Consider the following 22,752-nt stretch of genomic DNA (forward strand, 5'->3'; position numbering starts at 1 on the left):
GCTAAGGCTTGAGGTGATTCTGTCGCGGGAAAACACCGAGGGCAGGGCTGATCTGCAAGGGACTAACGCCAGAAGGGGGAAGACTTCAGGCGATGCTGATGCTCTGTGGAAACGCCAAGGAAGTGGGGGAATGATGGGGATGCTTACTGCTAGGGGTGCTGAGGGGGGGTACTGCTGAGAAGTTGCCTGTTGAGCGGGAAGCTCCTGCTGCCTCTTCTGCCAGAAAGTGCTAACTTGGGTTTTCTTATATATTAACTTGCAAAATTGCCCTACCTACTTTTGTTGGAAAGTCACTTAAAAATAATAAGTGAAAATCCCAATAAATAGGAAAATAGGCTAAATGCACTGGAAAATTCCCCTAACTGATGCTAATGGATTCTGATGGGAATTCCGATGATCATGCTGTATGCAACCGGAGGATATGCATCTGTGCTAAGTGACTGGGCATGCACGGTTTACGAATAGACTCACAAAAGTGCCAGATCACTGCTAATCTAAACTTGACTGAACTGACTGAACCCTGCTGTGGTGTAGCTTGTCCACGGACACATAGGGTTGGGATGTGTCACGTGACATCCCCTCCTTTTCAAAGTGAGGTACTGGTACCGAACTGTATGGCGTCGAGGGAGATCGCCAACAGCATCCGAAATCCTGGAAGGGACTCTTCGCCGGCCCACTCTGATGTGTAGGTCGTGCGGTACTTGAACTTCATAAAGGTTTGCAACGCTTGCTTCTTTGGGCCGCGTCGAAAGCGACAAAGTCTTTTGTGGCTCCTTCGATGCTTCAACTTCGTCTAGAATCCTGCTTCTTTCGTCTTCAAGAATCTCCATGGCTGAAAATTCCTGAAACCATCTCCAACATAAAACCATGAACATACCCATTCCATGTAAAGTGAAGGAAAAAATTCTTGTCTTCTCTAAAGACTGTGCATGCAATGTAGATGAACATAGAGACGGAGTGACAACCCGTTCATCAAATACATGCAAACAATGAGGTCGAATCTTTCCTGTTTGATCGAAATCAATCAACTGTGGCAAATCATAATGGAAATGCCCATGCTTGGTGCTGTCATGTGCTCTTTCGGAAACTGTCATGCCAAGGAAGAGACACGGAATGCGACTTCCTTACATACAAACTTTTCATGAACAATCCGCATACATTCGTGCTCATCCATGAGAGAAACGTACCCAACATACAATATGTCATGCCTAGCAAAAGGGATCACATAACGATGCTGACTAAAATACAGGAAACCTTCACAAATGAAACACTCGAACAATGCGTGCGTATCAATCACGTGAACACATAATACTTCCTGTGATGGTTCTTTGGACCAAGGCTCGAGAGCCAAGATCGCTTCTTCGGGATCTATCGAATCGTCTTGTGGGGGATCTGTGGACCTCAACTCGAAAGCCAAGATCAATTCTTGGTGATTGATCGAATCTACAACGAGGTTAGCTTCGCTAGAAAAAGCATCAACTAACACATCATCCTTGTGAACAATCACATCTTGTTCATGCAATTCATCATGCTTGTCTTGATCATCCAAATCATCATGCAAATCATGGTCAATCAAATCATCATCATGCTTCACACAATCATGCAAATCTTGTGTGTCATGCTGTGGAGAAAAAGAGACTGAGAGAATATCCTTATCCCGAATCCTTTCAATCTTGTCCTGCATATTAGCAATGAGAGATGGAGAAGGAGAAGTATCCACTCCATGAAAGACAGTAGGAGAATCACTGTCGGCATTGAGAGTTATAGTGTTAGTTGCAAATTTTATGACAGCATCAATTTCACGAAACCACTTAATGCCTAAAATCATATCACATCCTGAGAGAGGAGAAACAACAAATCTTCTAGTGAAGGCAGTCTGTTGAATTGCAAACAACACATCAAGGCATTCCTCAGTGATGAGAGCGTCCATACTGGGACGAAAGCCAGAGACCTCGATAGGAGATCTCGGACTAACTTCGAGGTGGGCTCTCTCAACAAGAGAGGAATTGATCACATCATGCATACTACCTGGGTCAAACAATATGACAAAACGGTGCCCCGACGTACGACCATAACATTTAATGAGAGAATCATCAATGGGAGGGTCTTGAGAAACTTTGGGCACAATCGTGTTATCATTCATTGCATTGACAGATGTAGTGGGTGTTGTGGGTTCTTTAGATTCATGCGATTCAAGCTTAAGACATGTTCCTTTGATGTGACCCTTAATGTGACAATGAAAACAACGACCTTCCTTAGAATACGTGCTTTGTTCTTCCGAAGTGATGTATCCTCCTACAATTCCTTGTGCTACCTTTTCATCTGGAGTAAGCTTAGGTTTAGCAATTGTGTTAGCCTTACCCTTAGATTCATTGGAAGAATTCTTTGATGAGAGACTGTTGGAAGATTGGTTAGAAGAGTTATCATTCTTACCATTCTTACCGTTCTTACCGTTCTGAGAAGTCTGCGAGGTACTTGTGGAGGTCTTGTTCTCCTTAGGCTTTCCCTTGTTGTGCTTCATCTCCTGTGCGAGAGCAATCGCTACCGCCTTGTTGAGATCGATTGGATCGAATACCTCGACATCGTACTTGATATACTCGTCCAATCCAAAGAGAAAAGCCTCTTTGCGCTCATCATCCGACATGCGTAATTGGATACCTAGCTGCAAAACACGATTAGAAAAAGATATGACCGGTATACCATTTTGCTTGAGAGCGCGCCAATCGTCCTTCAATCATGCCAGGTACTGAGGTGGCATAAACCGCGCCTTGAGCTTGTCTTGGAAATCAGCCCAACTAAAAGAGAGGGGCGTGAAATCGTCGGCTGCCTCTAGGTGCGCGGCTAGCTGTGCCTCTTGCTATGCGTGGTACCAATTAATGGCATCATTGGTAAGGTACATAGCTGCCGTCAAAACTTTGCTATTGCTTGTCTTCTTAGTTGTCGCAAAATAAGCATTAAATTGATGCAACCAAGAATGAATAACTGTAGCATCCATCTTACCGTCATACTTACTGAAAATCAACTTTTCTGTAACTGGATGGTTGGTATCCGCGTCGTGGCTTGCGCCACCTGACGAACTTCCACGATCTTTGGGTGGTTCGGTCTTCGAGGCTAGAACTTGGGCAATCAATTCTTGAGTGCGTAGCTCTCGTCGAGCTTCACGCTCGGTCTCCAAAGCCAATCTATGAGCGGCACAATCGGCCTCCAATGCTGCGTTTCGTGCTGCTGCATCTTCCTTCCTTAGTTCTTTTCTTTCTTTTCTTGCGTCGCGCTCGCGTTCTAAAGCAAGGCGCTTGTCTTCCTGTCTATCCATCATGGCCATCGTTTGCTTCATCATTGCCTCCATAGGGTCTGGCGTAGATGGCGAAGGGGGAGGGTTGGAAAAATCTCCTGGTGGGGAAATCCTTCGTCGCCTCTCTCATGCTCATCACCCGAATGCGAAGTATCCATGCCGCTTCGGGTGACAACCATGCACTATGATCTTGTGGTCTTAAGCTCGCGAGGAACTTGAGTTCTTGAGGGTCTTGAGGTTCTTGAGGTCCTTGATTCGTGAGAATCTTGGGTTCTTGAGGTTCTTGAGTCTTGAGGGTCTTGGGTTCTGGGGGTTCTTGAGGTTTTCTTTCGCTTCCAAATCGCGTTGGAAGGATCTTCTCTTCACCCGAGTTCTACCCTTTGCACCCCTTGGCGGCCTTGCGCTACACCAAGGTTGCTTTTTCCCACCTCACGTCGATTGGCCGGCCATTAAGTGCACGGTCCGCTCTCAATGAGTGAAAAGAGACATAAGGGGAGGCTGGACAAGCCCTTCTTTCTTGGGATTCTTGTCACTCTTCAACAAAACACGATTAGGAATCGCCACGCCCAAGTAAACTTGGGTTTGTGCGATCGCAACAAGCAAAAAAATTCTTGTGGTTCTTTCCTTGAGTAATGCAGAACACTTCCAAAGCTCTGATACCAATGTAAGGTGCAGCGGAATGAATGTTGTATTTTCTCAAAATTAGTGATCTTTACTGCTCAAGGTTCCTTGTAGTTCTTTAGGGAAAGAGAGAGCTTTCCGTCTTATGGAGAGTGCTATGATCACGAACAAAGTGAGTGGATATTGTGTGTGCAAGTGAATGAGACTGAGAGAAGGAGAGAGAAGAGATACGACACCCGAGAGGTTGTAAAACCCTCCTCTGAAGGCCCCACTCTCGTTGGCGAGAGTGGTCTACTTTGATTGTACTAAGGTGTACAATGCGTATGCAATGGACTGATGCAACTTGGACTATGCCGACGACGACGACGGTGATGACGACGACGACTTGATGGCTGAAATCTGAGATCTTCTAATCGCTGAATTCTAGGACTGTTTCGGTGGCTGAAAATGACTGTTTTGGCTGCGTTTACTTGGCTAAACTTGGGGGGACTTCTGCAATTGAATGGGGGCTGATCTGCTACTGTTCCATATGCTGAAAATCTGCGTTTTTAGGCTGCAAACCAAAAACGCTGACCTGCTGTCCTAGCGTTAGTGATTTGTTGAGCTTTTGCCACCGAATGGTTGGAAACAGGAAACGCTAGGGCTGCTATGCATCTGCTGATGAAATCGCTACAAAGTTGATGTCTGCTCTGCTTCATGCAATGAAGAAAAACGCTGAATTGACCTGCAGATCCAGCGTTAGTAAATGGCTGCAAAAACGCTGAGCTTGCTGGACAAAACGCTAAGGCCTGAGGTGATTCTGTCGCGGGAAAACACCGAGGGTGGGGCTGATCTGCAAGGGACTAACGCCAGAAGGGGGAAGACTTCAGGCGATGCTGATGCTCTGTGGAAACGCCAAGGAAGTGGGGGAATGATGGCGATGCTTATTGCTGGGGGTGCTAAGGGGGGGGGGTACTACTGAGAAGTTGCCTGTTGAGCCGGAAGCTCCTGCTGCCTCTTCTGCCAGAAAGTGCTAACTTGGGTTTGCTTATATATTAACTTAGCAAAATTGCCCTACCTACTTTTGTTGGAAAGTCACTTAAAAATAATAAGTGAAAATCCCAATAAATAGGAAAATAGGCTAAATGCACTGGAAAATTCCCCTAACTGATGCTAATGGATTCTGATGGGAATTCCGATGATCATGCTGTGTGCAACCAGAGGATATGCATCTATGCTAAGTGACTGGGCATGCACGGTCTACGAACAGACTCACAAAAGTGTCAGATCATTAGCTTCCACCGTTTTGGTGAAGATAGAAATCATGGTCTTGTTGGTACTCTCAGCTTGGCCATTTGCTTGTAGATAATAAGGTGTGGACTTATGGTGAGCTATCATGAAGTTGGTAGTGAGTTATTTTATCACTCCATTTATAAAATGAGTGCCATTGTCACTCAAAATCTCAAAGGGACAACCAAATCTTGTAATAATGTTCTTAAAGAGAAACTTGGCAGTTGACCTTGCATCAGCCTTACGTGTCGCTCTGGCTTCCGTCCACTTTGTCACATAGTCAGTGGCAACGATAATATATTGAGATTGAGTGCTACAAGCTGCCGGACTAATTGGGCCTACAAAGTCTAAATCCCATTTTTCAAATGGTTGAGTCACTTTAACAGGATGTAAGTGCATTTTATCCTTTCGTTGTGTGATCTTGTAACGTTGGCATTCATCACATCCTTTTATAAATAGTGATGCATCGTTGAATAAGGTAAGCCACCAATAGCCCGATTGCAACACCTTCCTAGCAGTTAGTTCCCCTGAGAAATGTTCTCCGGCTATACCCATGTGGGCTTCTCGTAGTATGTATAAATACTCATCCTCACGGGCACAACATCTAAGAATATCGTCCTTCCCTAGCCTGTAGAGAGTTCCTGCAATGAGAGAATAAGGTTCACATTCTTTTAACAGATTTCGAGCTATATCCTTACGGAGCTCTTTGGGTGGAAAACCATTAACTAGAAAGTTCACAATCTTCTCACTCCATTCAGGCATGGTCTCGACTAGAGAAAAGGAAGTATCGGCCAATTCATCATCGACTCCACTAGGGGCTTCATCATTGGGTATGTGAGACAACTGATCGGCTATGATGTGTCTTTTAATAGGTCTCACCACAATGGTAAATCAAACTCAAGAAGAATCAACAACCATCGTGTAATTCTTTCCGTGGAACAAGGTTTATTTACTAGATACAGCAAGGCTTGATGATCAACATAGAAAACAAACTTGTTGGCTAGAAGGTAGTAGCGAAATTTCTTCACTGCATAAATCATAGTTAAACCGTCCCGCTCTGTAGTGGTATAGTTTCTCTCAGCATCATTCAACTGACGACTTGCAAAGGTAATGGGGTAGTCCAGTTTATGTTCTCTTGGTTGAGCTAGAACACACCCAATAGCAAAGTTCGATGCATTAATATGCACATGGAAAATTTTATTTCAATCGGGCATTCGTAAAATGGGAGCGCTTGTCAAGGGCTTTTTTAATGACTCATAAGCATGGTCACACTCCGCGGTCCAATGGAACTCAATAAGAAGCTTGTACAAAGGACGAGCTATCTCGGCAAAGTTTAAAATAAACCGCCAGTAATAATCAACATGGGCCATGAATCTTTGAACTCCTTTAAGTTCGTAGGTGGTGGCAATTCAGCAATGGCTTTCATTTTGCCCTCATATGTGGAAATTCCATTTTTGGACACTTTATGCCCTAAAATGACTCCATGTTTAACCCAAAATTGGTATTTGAAAGGGTTTAAGGAGATGCGATACAATCTGCACTTCTCATAAACATGATAGATGTTCTTTCCAAGAGGAATAAACACAGAGGTCATCTAAGAAAGCTTCGCAAAACTCCCGCAAATATTCTCTGAAAGCAGTGTTTATTAATCTTTGAAAGGTAGCAAGGGCATTGGTTAAGCCAAAAGCCACAACACGAAATGCGAACACTCCAAATTTGGTTATAAAGGCTGTTTTAGCTTGGTCCTCTAGCGCAATTGTGATTCGATTGTAGCTAGAGTACCTATCTAAACAGCTATAAGCTTTCTTCCCTGCAACTCTTTCAAGCACATGCTCTAAATATGGCAAGGGGTAATGGTCCCTCCTAGTGGCGGCATTGACCTTCTTGAGATCCACGCACACTCTGAGTTTCCCATTCTTTTTCGGCACAATAACTATTGGAGACACCCATTCTGAGTGCTCAATAAGGTATATGAATCCGCATTTCACAAGCTTTTCAATCTCTTCTTGAATGATCTTTGCATACTTAGGATTCATTGGGTAGGGTTGTTGTTGAACTGGTTTAGCTATGCTATTCATGGGGATGGTGTGTTGCACCACAGAAGGTGGAACACCTTTCATATTATGATATGTCCAACCAAATATATCCCTAAATTCCTTGAGAAGTTCTTCAAGTACATACTCCTCAGTCTCTGTCAGATCTTGGGCAATGAAGACAGGTTTGGACTCCTCACCTGGGTCTGTTAACTCTATTTCCTTAACTATTGTTGGATCATCATAGACTCTATTGCTTCCATCGATAGGTTTTCTTTGAGCCTTTGTATACACAACCTTACGCTCCTCCGTGGTGTAGGATTTGAAATGATCGGGTGCAGGGTGTAAGTCTATGGGGTCTTGTTGTTTTGTGGACTGTGATTCACTTCCGCTTCCTTTTGTTGTTGAGCTAACTCTTGATTTTGTCATCTCCTTACGGTACGACTCAACTTTGGCTTCTCTGTAGCCTTTAGTTGTGCGATGTCAATGGGTTGTGGACTACACCACATAATAGTTATCTACCAACTTCCGATGAGCATCACATGTCCCTATATAATTAAGCCAATCCGCGGTAGATTTCTTTTCATTTGCTCTAGCACGCACATTTGCTTGATAATGTCGCCTCTTATATCTCTTACTCTTCTTGTCTAATTTTCGATTACGGCCGATCTCTAGTGAAGAGTCACTAGATGAATCGCTACTTGTGTCTTGTGCTCGTTGGATAGATTGTCATCTAGGGTACCACTGGGTCCTGAACGGTTTGTCCCCACATTTGCACTAAGATTCAACTCAGATTCTTTGTCCTCAGAGTCAATTTCAATTGATGATTCTGACTCCGAATCGTGTGGGCTATAGTCTTGTAAGACGCTATTGGTTCCAATGTCAGTGAAGCCTTCATCATGTAGTCAACAGAAGCTATATGCATTGCTTCTATCATATTTAAAGGCACAAGTGGTTGCATTTCATCCCCCTCAGGTGTTACCCAGGTCGTCCCCCTATTTCCCCAAGATTCTATGGTTGCTGCTAGGTGGACCCAATCTACATTGTCAGACTCAGGCATCCCAGGTAGAACATCGATATAAGGAGAATCTTTCCCAACATCAATGTCCATTTTACATGTGTAACAATACTGCAGTGGGGCCGAGTGAACTGTGGTGTCAGATCTATGATCAATTATAAATTTGTTTCCTAGAGGACGTGCTCGACCATTTACAAGATCCACTCGAATGACAGAATCTTAGAACTGCAAGTCATAGTGGTCTCATAAGGTCCCGTACGTTTTGTACACGTACGACGATGTGCGGTACTAAACGAACTAAAAAAAATTAAGATGTATGACGACGTTGCGCACGTTAAAAATAAATAAATAATAATTCTTACATCCAAGGCTTAGGCCCTTGGGTTTAAACTTTACACTTAAAGAAACTTGACATTATGAGATCTTCAATGGGAACTTGAGAGAGAGAGACCCAATGGAGAGAAGATGGAGAGGCAAGACTCTAGTCTCTAGAGCTTGTCACTTGAGAGCTAGAACATGGGAGCATTGAGCAATGAGAGCATTGAGAGCTTGGAAGTGTTGGAGAACAAGATGGAGATGCATTGCTTAAATAGGAAGAGGCTAGAGCATGAGAGAGGGAGAGCATAGATGATGACTCTTGATGAGAGAGGGAGAGCGTGGGAGAGAGGGAGAGCATAAGAGAAGTGGAGTCCTAGCACATAGAATCCAATGTGGCTTAAGTGCTTGAATTGGCGCTCCAAAACGGCCCCAAAAGTTGTCCTCAATGGCCCTTGGTCAATATTCAAGAGCTGCCAACAACTATGAACAGCCGCTTAAAATCCGGCAGTACGGAACGAGACGTTCCGTACGTCGTACGAAAACTACCCTGCTCCAAGTAGACATGGTTTTTAGACCAGTCATGCACCATTTTTGCTTTCCTCATGAAAGGACGTCCTAAGATCATCTCAGATGTCATAGCGTGCTTAGAGAAATCCATAACAATGAAGGTATTTCTTATTTTGTGTCCAAAGACCTTGATCTTGAGATCTTCTAGCATCCCAATAGGTTTAACAATAGACCCATTGGCCATCTTCACTACTATGGTTGTGGTCCCCAGGTGAGGTCTTCCCATAGTTTCCCATCAATTTTTAGTCACAATGCTAATCCCAACACCACGATCAAGGATTCCCTTCACAGTTAATCCCTTGGTAGTGATTGGTATGGTCGCATTGGATTACTCGCTCTCAAAGTATTGTCCGAACTTGTTAACAGGTATTTTTACAACAGAGTTCTCATCTAGGTTGGGTTGTGGATCTAAGAGTTCCTCCTCTATTGGTATCTCCCTAGCTCTATCCATCTGTTCAAATTGTGGTAGCCCGACTTTCAGTTCTCCATTGAGGAAAGCTCGAAGAGCTAAGAATAGCTCGGGGTCTCTATATAGTTTGGACATGATGGTGTTTCTAACTTCTGAAGCCATGAAATCCATCAATTTGGCAATATTTAACGGTACCTTTTGGGCTCCCGTCCCTTGACGTGGGGTAGATGGGATCTCCATTTCTTTGATAGGGTCAAGTAGTCCCTCTGTAAACATTCTTTCCAACAAGAAGTGAATACGCCCACTTTTCCATGACTTTAAGTCACTTTCTTCTTGGATGACACTAGGTATGGCTAGTTGTTTATGGACTTTGTAAGGTGGTTGTTGCGTAGGGAACACCGTGTCTGTAATCTGGATCTGCCTAGGTGTTGGCTCTAGATCCCTTTGGGTCTCTTCTACCAAACTCCTTAATTGCTTGACTCGCTCGATCTCCTGTAGGGTTTGGGTAAGTCCCTATCTTCTTCTAGGATTCTGGCCATTGTGGCTCATGACGATCTTCCTTGTTGGTTTCTTTCTTAGTGGTCGTTCTAGTCTCCATGGTTTCACGTGAATTAGAATCCTCTTCAATGTCATTCATATATACGGGGTCGTCACCAGTCCCTATGTTGGTCTTTGAACTTGGGTCTGACTTCGCTGCTTTTTGCGATCTCTTCCTTCGTGTTTTCTTTTTCTTTTGAGATTCTGCAATTGATGCCGTCTCTTTCTTCATGAATATAATTTTGTTTTTGGAGCATAGATCGTGTGAGTATATTTACTGGTACCACAGGTGTACTTTGTGACGGCTCCTCGGTAACCTCAATCAAGTTTAATGGCGTGATCTTCGGTGCATTTGGATTATTCAAACATTGGGCAATCACATGATCTATGCCACATCGATTACACATGAGCATCGGCATTGTACTCGTGCTCGCTTGATTGGTTTGCATTAGTGTAGCATTCTTTTGTAGCCTAATAGGACACTCGGCTACACGATGTGGACCTCCACACTCATAGCATTGAAGAGGTGGTCTCTTGGCAATGTAATTGATATTTTCGCCTCTTGCAGCAAGAGAAGCTACTTGATAGACAGGTTTGACTTGTCCCCAATAGTCCTCGATGTAATATTGTGGACTTTCTTCAAGTGCATCAATCCCATAGGCAATATTAGGATCTATATCTTCCTCACAGCCTTCCAAACAAGCCATAGATGACTCACAACCCACTTGATCACGGAGGTGATTCTCGGATGTGGTGGTTGCAGTCCTAGCACTGGAGGTCGTAAGGGTGTTGTTTGAACAATATTTTGGGTCCTAGGGACCATGTGTTGTGATGTTTGTTCAAGAGGTGGAGCCGGCATCAATGCAGACACTCGAGGTGTGTCCGTCCATGCTAAGGTTGGTCTATTGGCCATCGCGCGCTTAAATACTATGCAATCCTTAGCTTGATGACCATACCTCCCACAGGCATTGCAATTCCCATTAAGTTTTACTCTAAAAGTAGGGCATTCACTGGTACTTGCGGACCATAGCAAACTAAGCACCATTGTTGCTCCCTTCTTGGATACATATGATGGTTTTGCGGAGCACGATTGTCTCCAAGACTCTCTTGAATAGCCTTGGTGAGATCTGCTAAAGTAATCTCAGATATCTTTGGCTCCTTAGCAATAGGCTTTAGGGTCATTGGCTGATGCCCCGATGCTTGCGAGCTAGTAGATTTAAGCTCAACAAACACTTTTTCTCCTTGAATCATTAAATTATCCTCCAATTGGATCGCATTGGTGGTGACTGCTTCCCAAGTAGTGATACCTCTAATGATTAGGCCATTGTAGATATCCTCACGTCGTAATCCCCTAATGAATCTATTAAGCAATTGGTTATTATTAAAGCGCTCATTTGGATTACAACGAGAATTCAAATGCTTCAAGCGACTAATAAAGTCTCTCACCGACTCTCCTTCCTCTCGTTGGGCTTTCTGGAGTTGAAATGCTACACCCCAAAGGACTCCCTCTTGTATGTATTCTTTCAAGAACAGTCTTCTAAGAGTAGACTAAATCGTTTTTTCTTCCACCCTTAGGGTTCTATACCAATCCCCAGCCTTCCCACTTAAGGTCAGGCTTAAAGCATTACTCTTATGTAGGTCATTGTGTTCTTCTAGGGAATCGCATATTTGTTCAAACACTTCGATATGCTTTTTCACATCCCCATCTCCACTAAATTTTTGTGTGAGCTTGGCTATTTGTACTGCCTTACTTCTAGGCTCTCTATCAGGCGTGTTACGCATATTCTCCGCAATAGATCGACAGATAGCTTGAGCAAATGTTGCCAAGTCACGTAAGTAAGATCGACAGATAGCTTGAGCAAATGTTGCCAAGTTACTTCTAGGCTCTCTATCAGGCGTGTTACGCATATTCTCCACAATAGATCGACAGATAGCTTGAGCAAATGTTGCCAAGTCACGTAAGTAAGCAGACATCGTGAGTGAAGGCGCTCCAGAGACTACATGTGGAGTAGGTATTGGCATTGGGTTTGGGGCATAGGAAGCCCTTGGGTTCCAAGTTTGGTACGGTGTTGTGTCATGTGGCGGTCCAAAGTTCACATGAACGCTAACTACCTCTGCTAACACTCTGTTAAACACGGTACTCTGCACACTCACAGATAGTCAACACAACACAGCAAAACGCAGAAAACAGATGGAAGAAAGGCTTCTCGAGGTAGCACCTTGTGCTCCTTGAGCTTAATGCAAAGCTTTCCCCGGTAACGGCGCCAAAAATGTACGCCTTGCCGTACATGTCGAAGGTTGGGAACTTGCCTGCGCATTGTGTGCGAGCCTCGAAAGGTTGCAAACACACAACTAGAAGATCCTAGCAAGCTCAAAGGGACAGGGGTGTGTCACTCACTACTCAATGATTCTGTCGTGAAGGATCCTGTGCTGCGAAGGAGGAGTCACCGCCGATGATGCGCTCAACCGTCTCGCCGCCGCCGCAATGCTCAATCACCCACTCTCTCTCAAGCGCGTGCACACACACACACACACACACACACACACACACACACACACACACACACACACACACACACCTGTGAGCACACGAAGGAGAAGGAGGCAGAGAATGAAGCAAGAGCACTTCTTAGCTTACACCTCCCAGAATGAGGATTTTTAGGTCAAATGGACGTTTTATAAGAGTTTGGCCCATTCACACATGGACGCTTACAGTAGTCGGTCAAAGTAAAAATAGTATCAAATGAGATGTGGTGCGCCTCTCATCGGCGATCACCCAAGCACCTATAGGACCAACAAGCCCGGTCCTTGACTCAAAACAAGATGATATCCGTGGATGTTAACTGGACCGACGCCCATTTGCCAAGGTCAGTACCAAGCGATAGGCAGTCACCAAGCCTCCTATTCGCTCGGTGCTGACCCCACCGTCGCATGTAATGTCTTTAACACCATGGTCAACACCAAACGATAGGCAGCGTTGGGTAGTCCCCAAGCTTCCTATTCTCCCAGTATTGACTCCACTGCATGAATTGTAATCACATCACCAAAAGGGTCTCCATCGTCGGTTACACCAAGGTCAACACCAAGCGATAGGAAGCGTTGGGCAGTCACCAAGCCTCCTATTTGCCCAGTATTGACTCCACTGTCTAAGGTCTTTACTGTCGCTTGTAATGGCTTTAACACCAAGGTCAACACCAAGCGATAGGGAGCGTTGGGCAGTGGCCAAGCCTCCTATTCGCCCAATATCGACTCCACTGTATGACTTGTCGGTTAACATTAATTTTCCTAGTTGTCCCTAGGGGCCCTATCGATAGGTGCCCATAAGTTGTTGACAACCTATAGCATGCCACATCATAAGTTTGTGACATGTAGGCACATTGTGGTTCATGTATTTGGCGACACCCAGAGCCCTCCTTGCTATGTATTTGTACATGAGGATTCTTGGATAGAGGATGTAGCCCTACGGACTGCACGCTTTGCTTGGGCATGGGTGGAACAATCACTTTAGACGCGCCTATCTAGGGGCCGCTTGGATGCGGATTATTCCCCATCCAAGCCGGCCTCAAAGATAGCAAGGTTGGCTGCTGTTGCAGCATCTGTCTTTTCTCACTGATCCCATGAGGATTGTCTCATGGAATGTACAGGATTTAGGTGGGCCGCAATCTCAGTGTCAGAGGGGTCGCTTGCCTCAGGAGCTTCAGAGGTGCCTTGTGGGTGGGATGATTGATATTCTTATGCTTCAGGAGCACCATCTTTGTGAGAACCGCATTCAGCAATGTGGTCAGATTCTGCGTGGTCGGTATGAGACCTTCTGGTCAGCTGATTTTGGGCTTGGAGGCATCAAAGAATGTGTATGTATGACTATTGTGGACTCATGGCAACAGACCATTGTGGGCAGAGGTGCCTTGTGGGTGTGATGATCGATATTTTTATGCTTCAGGAGCACCATCTTTATGAGAGCCGCATTCAGCAATGTGGTCAGATTTTAGGTGGCCGGTATGAGACCTTCTGGTCAGCTGCTTTTGGGCTTGGAGGCATCAAAGAAGGTGTATGTATGACTATTGTGGACCCATGGCAATATGCCATTATGGGCAGAGGTATTATTGTGTCAGGCAGGGCCCAGTGGATTACTATGCAGGTTCATGGTTGCCTCATGGGCTTCCAGAACATTTATGCGCCCAATGTGGCAAGTGCACGAGCTGAGTTTTGGTGGCATATTGTAGAGTCTCTGTCGCATGCAGAGCAGTGGTGTGTCGGGGGAGACTTCAACATGTTGGAGGACCACTTAGTGAGGATTGGAGGTAGCCATGCTACTGTGCATGGGCTGAGTGGGCAGCTTGGGAGCGCTTATGTATGACCTTGGGATTTCATATGTTTGGCAACATGTAGGCTTTGTGCAACTCCCAGACATCTTATCTTTCTCACGCTCTGACCGCAGAGTAGGAGGAGTGAAAACTACCTCAGATAGATCGCTTCTACGCTAGTGACAACATCTGTGACATGGGAGGATTGTTTGCATTCTGGCAAGGACTACATTTTCAGATCATGCGCCAGTGATTCTTACCGTGACAGACAAATAGACAGAGGAGTGGGAGATTGGAGTGCAATGTTGCGCATCCCAAAGAGGATTTTGCTAGATACAGAGCTCAAAGATAAGGGTGGTGGCACTTTGGTCAAAGAGTTTGGGCCTTACTAGTATAGTGGCCACTGGACTTGCTGAGCTTAGTCGCTTCTTCCTCCAGGAGTCTGCAGCTTGCTTGTTGGCTGCAGCCAAGGAGGAGAAGCGTCTTAAATGGGGCATTGTTTCCTTAAAGCGGATGCATGAGTTGGAGGAGCAGATGAAGCAGGCTCGACAGGAGCTGACCACCATTGAGGAGCGGCGTCATGAGTATTGGCAAGCATCTCAGTGGATCCAGGTGGGCGACGGAGTTACTAGTGAGTTCTTTGAGAGTGTGGGGCCCTGCCATGCGCGCACGAGTGTTAGTTAGTTGAGGAGACCTAATGGGTCAGTTGCTTTAGAGCCTGAGGATATGTGTGCAGTTGCTACTGATTTTTCCGCGAGTTGCTTTCAGCTAAGCCACAGTCAAAGCGCCAGGATGCATGCAGAGAGAAGGTTTGGGCACAAATGCCTTGCCTAGTTACTGAGGAGATGCGTCAGAGTCTAGAGATGCCTCTCCAGCTGGGGGCACTCCACGAGGCTCTCAGGGCACTCCCCCGAGGTAGGTGCCCAAGAGAGGATGTTTTGACTCCCTGCTTTTTCTTGGAGTAATGGGAGTTGCTTGGTTCTGATCTTTGTGGCGTCCACCAGCACATGTTGCACACTGGTGAGATGCATGATAGCATGAATGAGAATCTAATATACCTTATCCCCAAGGAGGGAGGCTCCTTGGATGAGATTTGGCAGTGGCGGCCCATCACCATTCTCAACTAAGCCTACAAAATCTTAGCAAAGGCTTTGAGTTTGAGGATTCAGCTGCTACTTGAGAGCATTATACATGAGACCAAGACAAGATTTTTCAAGGAGCACAGTATCCTTGACAACATCTTTACCTTTTGGGAGGCGTCTACCCTTGCATGTCTTCGAGGCAAGGATCTTGTGATACTCCTTCGCGATTTTGAGAGGGCTTATGACAGAGTTCACCGGGATTTCTTGGAGGGAACTCTATGCAAGATGGGGTTTTCAGATGTTGGATCAGAGGAGTGTCAGCTCTTTACAGATATGCGCAGAGTCAGGTGCTCTTGGCAGGGGAAGAGGGGAACGCTTCGTGCTCACGCGTTCGTTAGACATGGTTGTCCTCTTGTCCCCTTCCTCTTTCTCTTCTATGCTGAGGCAATGAGCAGATTTCTGACTTCACAGGAGGTTGGTTTGTGTGGTTTAGAGCTCGAGTTTACTGACGACTCAGGCATGTACTTGGAGGGCCATGAGGCCAATTTGCACAGGTGTGAGCAGGCTCTTGAGGTGTTTTGTTGTGCATCAGGGGGTTGTCTCTGGTCCTTCTTCTCTCTCCCTGTTGCGCCATCGCTAATGACTCTTATTGGTATGGTTTGGTAGCTGCGTGATTTAATATATGGATTGCATGTAATAGTTAACTTTTTTGTACAGAGTATGGTCTAAAAATAGGAAATCTGGCCGATTCCTACTGGCCTTTGGAAGTTTTTATATTGGGAGCTTTTTTTGAGATTTTTTTTTTGGATACAGCAAAAAAGTCAAGTGGTGTCTATTACCAATGACTACTGGTAGCTTTTTGGTACTGTTATATTTCAAATTGTGGAACTCCCACAAATGTATAAGTGGCTCATTTATGAAAATGGTCTACTGGACTGGTAGATTTTAATGAAATCCAATATGGCTATAGTGTGGAGTAGCTGAGAAGGTCACTTGTAGTTAGGACTTTGGCTTGTACTGTTCACTCATGTAAATAGGCATTGTGGATTTGGTTTCTGAACTATGGGCTATTTCTTGGGTCATTTTGGAACTCATATACTACTCTAATACAAGCTTCCAATTGAATGAGGAGTTGGCTCGATAATGAAATGGTTGGTTGAATGTGTGACGGGCTCATGTTTTAGGATACTTCACACTTTGAAAAGTTTTGGGACAACACTTAGATCAAAAGGGGTGATGGCCTTTTGATCACAACAATTAAAAAACTTGTTAACCATTCACTTTTGAAAGGATAATTACATCATATCTTTAATACTTCGATTTTTTATGAAAAAAATTTAAGGATCTTTTGACAATTGGATCAGAAGGGGTAATAGCCTTCTGGCCTTATGTTTTGGGGTTTGTAATTCAAAAAGTTATATTTTATTTGGAATACATCACGACTTTGTTAAAAAAAATGAAATATTAGAGGGATCTTCTGACACTTGGATCAGAAGGGGCGGTAGCTTTCTGACCATAACACTTTAAAATTAAGGGAATTTTTTTATATTTGGAACAAAGGGGTTGGTGGCCTTCTGATCACACGAAACAAACATGTGAAAATACACTTCTTTTGGTTTATCTACTTACTTTTGGAAGGGATATTTGTCTCTTAAATACTTTGTACCATTTGATGCTTTAAAAAAGGATAGTAGGTTTAAGTTAAAAAGTTTTTCAATTAAGACATGGATAACAATTGATAGGTTTGTTGACACCTATAATACGTATTCAAGCCTAACGAATCGGTTGTCTTGTTTATATGGATGTAGGTGATGATTCTATCTTTACTTACGATCTTTTTGGCTTAGCTGCTGTCCGTCATTGATGAACTTGGCCTCCTTCACTTTAGAATCAGTTTTTCTTGACTATCTCATGTATAAAACACTAGAATGATACTTCATTCTTACTTTGATGGACAAAAATGAATCAAAGACTGAGTCATTTTTGTGCTAATCTTTGTCATTTGAACTATTATGTTCTTTTGTGTATAAGTCCAAAAACAACAAAACACACACACACACACACACAAGAGTTACATGGAATGGCCATTTTTGGGTCTCCTTTATCCATTCCCATTCTAACTTCCTGTTCCAAATCCCCATTGTGAGTTTCAGATGTGAGTATGCATAACAGGGAATGGCATTTCATGCCCATTCCGATCCATGTTCCAGGTAACTATGACCCCTTGTCCCCCCCAGCGCGCCCCTTTTTCTTTTATTATGATCTAGGCACCTTGAAGTGGAATGTATTGAAATAGTTGTTCTCTGATTTGTTCCACAAGAAAAGCTTGTCCTCTCCTTGACGTTGTTATAACATCTATTCTCTTTTTCTTCTCTGCTTGAACTACCTGCGGAAATCAGTCTCGTTTCAAAAGTTAAACAAACACTTTTGTACATTGAGATACATACTTTTATATACGTTATTGTGGTTACTATTTTGACTAGACAACTATGTTTTATGTTCATCTGTTGTACAAGAAGCGTTTTTCAATTGCCAAGCTACTTGCAATGAAGCTACATGTCTAGATTTTAAGGATGTTTAATTTTTGTTGTCAAAGGGTTGCACTGTTTTTGCGACTGGTTTTAGTAACATTCATGGAATTTTCAAGGTTTGGAGGGTTGTATTTTGGAAACTGATGTCGAATTTCACCGTGTTCGCAGGGCCACTAGTGTAACTTTGAGAAGGCACAAACTTCATGAAGTGGCTTGATAGGATTTTCAAAGGTTCCTCTCATCATAGAGTGGGAGAATATGAGAGTAGTAGATATGAGAACAATGATGCCCTTACAAACATAGATAGGGTAAGTAAAATCTGATGTTGATTTCTATTTGATATCCATTTAGAAATTCAAATGCCAATAATATTCCACTTTTCAGGATTATAAATCTAGAGAGCAGGTTGAGGATGAAGAACTGGACCATGCAATAGCTCTTTCTCTTTCAGAAGCAGACTATAGAAGGGCAAATGGTATTCTTTAGTGTGCTTTGTAATTGTCAGTTTGAGAAGGGGCCACACACACACGCACACACGTGCGCGCACACACACACACACACACACACACACATGCTCACACATGGTGTGAACTATATGAACACTGGCAAACTTGGAGAGGTAGATGATCGGTAGATGTATCTTCCTTAAGGACAACAATAAAGGCATATCATAGTGTATAATTCTTGACTCATGTGTGACATATTTTGTCTTCTATTGCACTTCTCATAATTAATTCTCCCCTTATTTCAGCTAATATAAGAGGAATGCCTATGAGGGGGCAGAACAGTGGGACCCCTTTCATATGCTCATGAGTAGGAGTAGGGCATAGCTTGGTGTGGACTTCGAGAGGGGAGCCCCCCAACACCCAACGACTCTCGTGTAGTGTTTTACCATCTTTTGTCTCGGTAGGAGTTTTTATAGTGATTTCATCCCAGGTACATGGTGTCAGCTAGTTACAGTGGTATCTGGTCGATCGTTCCTCCGATTGGATGGGACACTGTAGCAAACTTGCAACATGGAAGCAAAATTACCTTTCTGCAAACGAAGATAATAATAACCGATCCAGGCACTTTTTAGCTCCTAATCAACAAGTTAAGACTTGATTATAAACTTAATCTTGATTGGACGACTTAATGCTTGATTAACAAACTTGGATTACACGGCTTGACTTACAAGACAAAGCTTCATTACAAGAACATGGCTAGATAACAAGACAAGATTTAGAAGAGGACTTACCTCGCAGGAGCCTCACAATTGGTGTTGGCAAGAACGAGGGGCCTGTAACCCATGACCTCTATTCATACTAGAGTCTAGGGAGGTTAAGAACTCTCTAGGCTCTTCCTTCTAGAATCTTCTAGTTTAGGGTCTTCTAGTTCTTCTAGAATCTTCCAGACTCTTCAAGATGCTTCTTAGATCTTCTGGATTCTTCTTCACGCTTCTTGAACCGTATGGATTCTTCTAGATGTTTCTAGAGCCTTCTAGATTCTAAATGTTTCTAGAATGTTCCAGAACCTTCTGAGTTCTAGATGTTTCTACAACCTCCTAGATTTTTCTTCAAGTTTCTAGAACTCTTGTGAGTTGGCATTGTGATAGTACCCCCTCCTGTAGCGACGAGTTCCACGAGGAGCGGTTGTCCTCTTGGTGTAGGGGTAGGCTTCGATGGATAATGTTGATGAAACTCACGAACTTTAGCTGGTGTTGGATTGAGGTTAGATGTAGGCTCCCGTGTTGTTCACTTGCATCATAACCTTTCCAATGTACAAGGTACTGAAGTCTTCCACGAGAGATTCTCGAGTCAAGGATTTTCTTGACGTCATATTCCTCATGACCATTGATCTCTAGGGGCGGCGGTGGCTGTGAGCATCTCCTAGGAATCTTGGACTAATGACAAGGCTCGAACATTGAAACATGGAAGATTGGATGAATCTTCGTATACTGTAGTAGATAGAGACGATATGTGATTTGGATTCACTTGGCCAATTATCTTTTGGGAAGGGCGAGATAAACGTAGATCGTGGTGGAGTAGCCACTCTTGATCCCCAATTTTGTATGGTGGATGTTGCATTCGGTGTTCGTCTCCATTACTTTTAGACCACGGTTGAGCCTCTGTGCTTTGTAAATGTGTGGCTAAATTTGTGGCAGCCGGACTCTTCACTTGGTGATTAATATGGACATCCATCCTTGGGTGCCGACCAAAGAATTGGCAAAGAATGGGGTATGTCGAGTAGGAGCATGAATAGTGTTGTTGAAGGCAAACTCAGCCAAGACTAAAATCTTAACTGCTAGATGCGAACTGTGTAGGATATGTGTAAGGGGGTGAAAGTATAGATGCGAACTGTGTAGGATATGAGCAAGGGGGTGAAAGTAGTGACTGGGGGACTATTACAACACAATGTGGGTGTGCGTGTCGGAATATAATGGGTGAGAGTTGATACAAAGGCTGATACAAGATGAGCAGGGTGTACAATCCTCAAAAGAGCTAAATCACAGAAGATCCATCAATAGATGCTGGCGGATCTCATCAATCTCCTCCATGGTCAGTAGTCTGACTGGGCATTGTGCATGTTGAGCCAAAGTGATCCGAATCCTCTGATGCAGTCTTCGTCGATGCTGTGTAGTCCTCCGGAGTCGTAGGCGTCTAGACCTCCCTAGCTCGGTCGCTCGATCGATCATTGTGCCTATGGTGTGAGGAGAATGTGAGCTCTATTGTGGTAGCTGCTCCTCCAGCTGCCCAGTGTCCGCTTTAAAGAAGTCTGTGATCCGTCTCTAAGACTGGCTAGCCTCTCCTCTCATCAGGCTCTCTCTATGTTTGCGCAGAGAGAGAGAGAGAGAGAGAGAGAGAGAGAGAGAGAGAGAGAGAGAGAGAGAGAGAGAGAGAGAGAGAGAGAGAGAGAGAGAGAGAGAGAGAGAGAGAGAGAGAGAGAGAGAGAGAGAGAGAGAGAGAGAGAGAGAGAGAGAGAGAATGAAATGATATATTAACGTCTTTAAAAGGCCAAAATGACCTATGAGACCAAGCTGTTACAACATAGTGAATCTGATACCATGTCCGGATACAAAAAAAGGATCTAAAACAAAATACAACTACTACAAGCTGGGACTGTATGGATGTGCCAGCTAATACAAAAGGTACAGAAGCTGTGGTACAATGGAAGAAGGGGGGGAAATGGTGAGGATCCATCCTCATGTGTACTTTGGCCGCTGAGAAAGTATGGCTTGAATCCTTTGCTGTAGTCTCCGTTGATGCTGTGTAGCTCCTCTCCTCACTCGTGGTCGTCTTGATCTCCCTAGTTCCAATGCTTGGTCTATGATAGTGCTAGTAGTGGTAGTGTGAGTGCGGACAGAGCTTTGCAATCGTGGCTGCTCCTTTGGCTGTCCAATATCTAGTGTAACGAAATCTGTAATCTATCTCTGGGAGTGTCTCTCCCCAGCTCTCCTCAGTAAAGTGTCTCTATGCCTGTGTAACTCAAGTAGGTACAATCCAAGACATCTTTGATCCTCATAACTCATGACCCTAGATAGAGGCCCAAACCCCTCTTTGAATAGACAGTGGAAACGGCCTCGTATCTTATAGTACACTGTGCAATGACATATGTAATGTAGCTCTGTCTCTGGCTCTAGATGACATAAGCGGCATATCCCACTATCTGCTGGTATCCCTCTGAATCTACCAGTCTCGATCTCGAGCTGATGTGAGGATGTGCGTATCTGACCAATGGCACAACGCAGACCATGAGATAGATGTGTGTTCATATAGCTGGGTCGAATCACAAACCCATCTCTTGTGAGGTGGAGAAGATGCTCTCTATAGAAATCCATCTTCGTGCCCAACTCCTGTGCCGGCTCTATCCTTGTCCTTTTGGTGTCAAGCTGAATCAAGTCCTGACGAATGAGTCTAGTAATCTCCACCCGTGTCAGAGACATCGAGGGTGCCTGAAGAGAGTACTGGAAAGGAGGCAGCCTGCCCATGGTGAAGCCATGTGTTTGAAACCATGATGTCTCGAGCAAAAAGAGAGAGAGAGAGAGAGAGAGAGAGAGAGAGAGAGAGAGAGAGAGAGAGAGAGAGAGAGAGAGAGAGAGAGAGAGAGAGAGAAATGAAATGAAATGAAATGTTATATTAACGTCTTCAAAAGGCCAAAATGACCTATGAAACCAGAGCGTTACAATGTGGTGAATCTGATACAAAGTCAGAGTAACAAAATGAAATGACAAAATGATAAAATAAAAGTACTATGGGATCCTAAACTGGTAGGCGTGAACTAAGTAGCTAGCTGGGGTAGCTAAATCACAAGTCACAAAAGATCCAGCATCGATCGTTGGCGGATCTCATCAATCTCCCCCATGGACAGCAGTCTGACTGGGCGTCGTGCATGTCGGGCCAAAGTGATCCGAATCCTTTGATGTAGCCTCCGTCAATGCTGTGTAGTCCTCCGTAGTCGTGGATGTCTCGATCTCCCCAGCTCTGTCGCTTGATGATCAGTGTGCCTTTGGTGTGAGGCGACAAGATCTGCTGTGGTACTAGCTCCTCTGGGTGTCCAGTGTAAGCTCTAAAGAAGTCTGTGATGTGTCTCTGAGACTGGCTAGCCTCTTCTCTCATCAGGCTCTCTCTGTGTCTGCGCAGCTCGAGCAGAAACAAACCCAGGCATCTCTAATCCTCATGCCTCATGACTCTAAAGAGTGGTCCAAAGCCCTCTCTGAACAAGCAATGGAAGCGGCCTCGTATCTCGTAGTAGACGGGGCAATGGCATGTGTAGTGTAACTTTGTCTCAGGCT

At 44.3% G+C, this 22,752-nt stretch overlaps 1 protein-coding gene and 1 pseudogene across 2 annotated transcripts in view; one reads left to right on the forward strand and one right to left on the reverse strand.

The window, feature by feature from the left end:
- LOC147426655 (protein DA1-related 1-like) overlaps positions 1-22,752 on the forward strand; it is a 76,164-nt gene that overhangs the window by 37,921 nt on the left and 15,491 nt on the right. For both annotated transcript variants that reach the window (XM_086499173.1, XM_086499175.1), the window contains exons 2-3: positions 18,150-18,289; positions 18,366-18,456. In XM_086499173.1, coding sequence (XP_086355299.1) covers positions 18,185-18,289; positions 18,366-18,456 — 196 coding nt within the window. In that variant the 5' untranslated portion in view covers positions 18,150-18,184. The remainder of the gene's footprint in view (positions 1-18,149; positions 18,290-18,365; positions 18,457-22,752) is intronic.
- On the reverse strand, positions 20,935-22,068 carry LOC147426656 (uncharacterized; annotated as a pseudogene).

This window comes from Adiantum capillus-veneris, chromosome 24, assembly GCF_014529385.1.
Source record: "Adiantum capillus-veneris isolate H3 chromosome 24, ASM1452938v2, whole genome shotgun sequence".
Lineage (NCBI taxonomy): Eukaryota > Viridiplantae > Streptophyta > Polypodiopsida > Polypodiales > Pteridaceae > Adiantum > Adiantum capillus-veneris.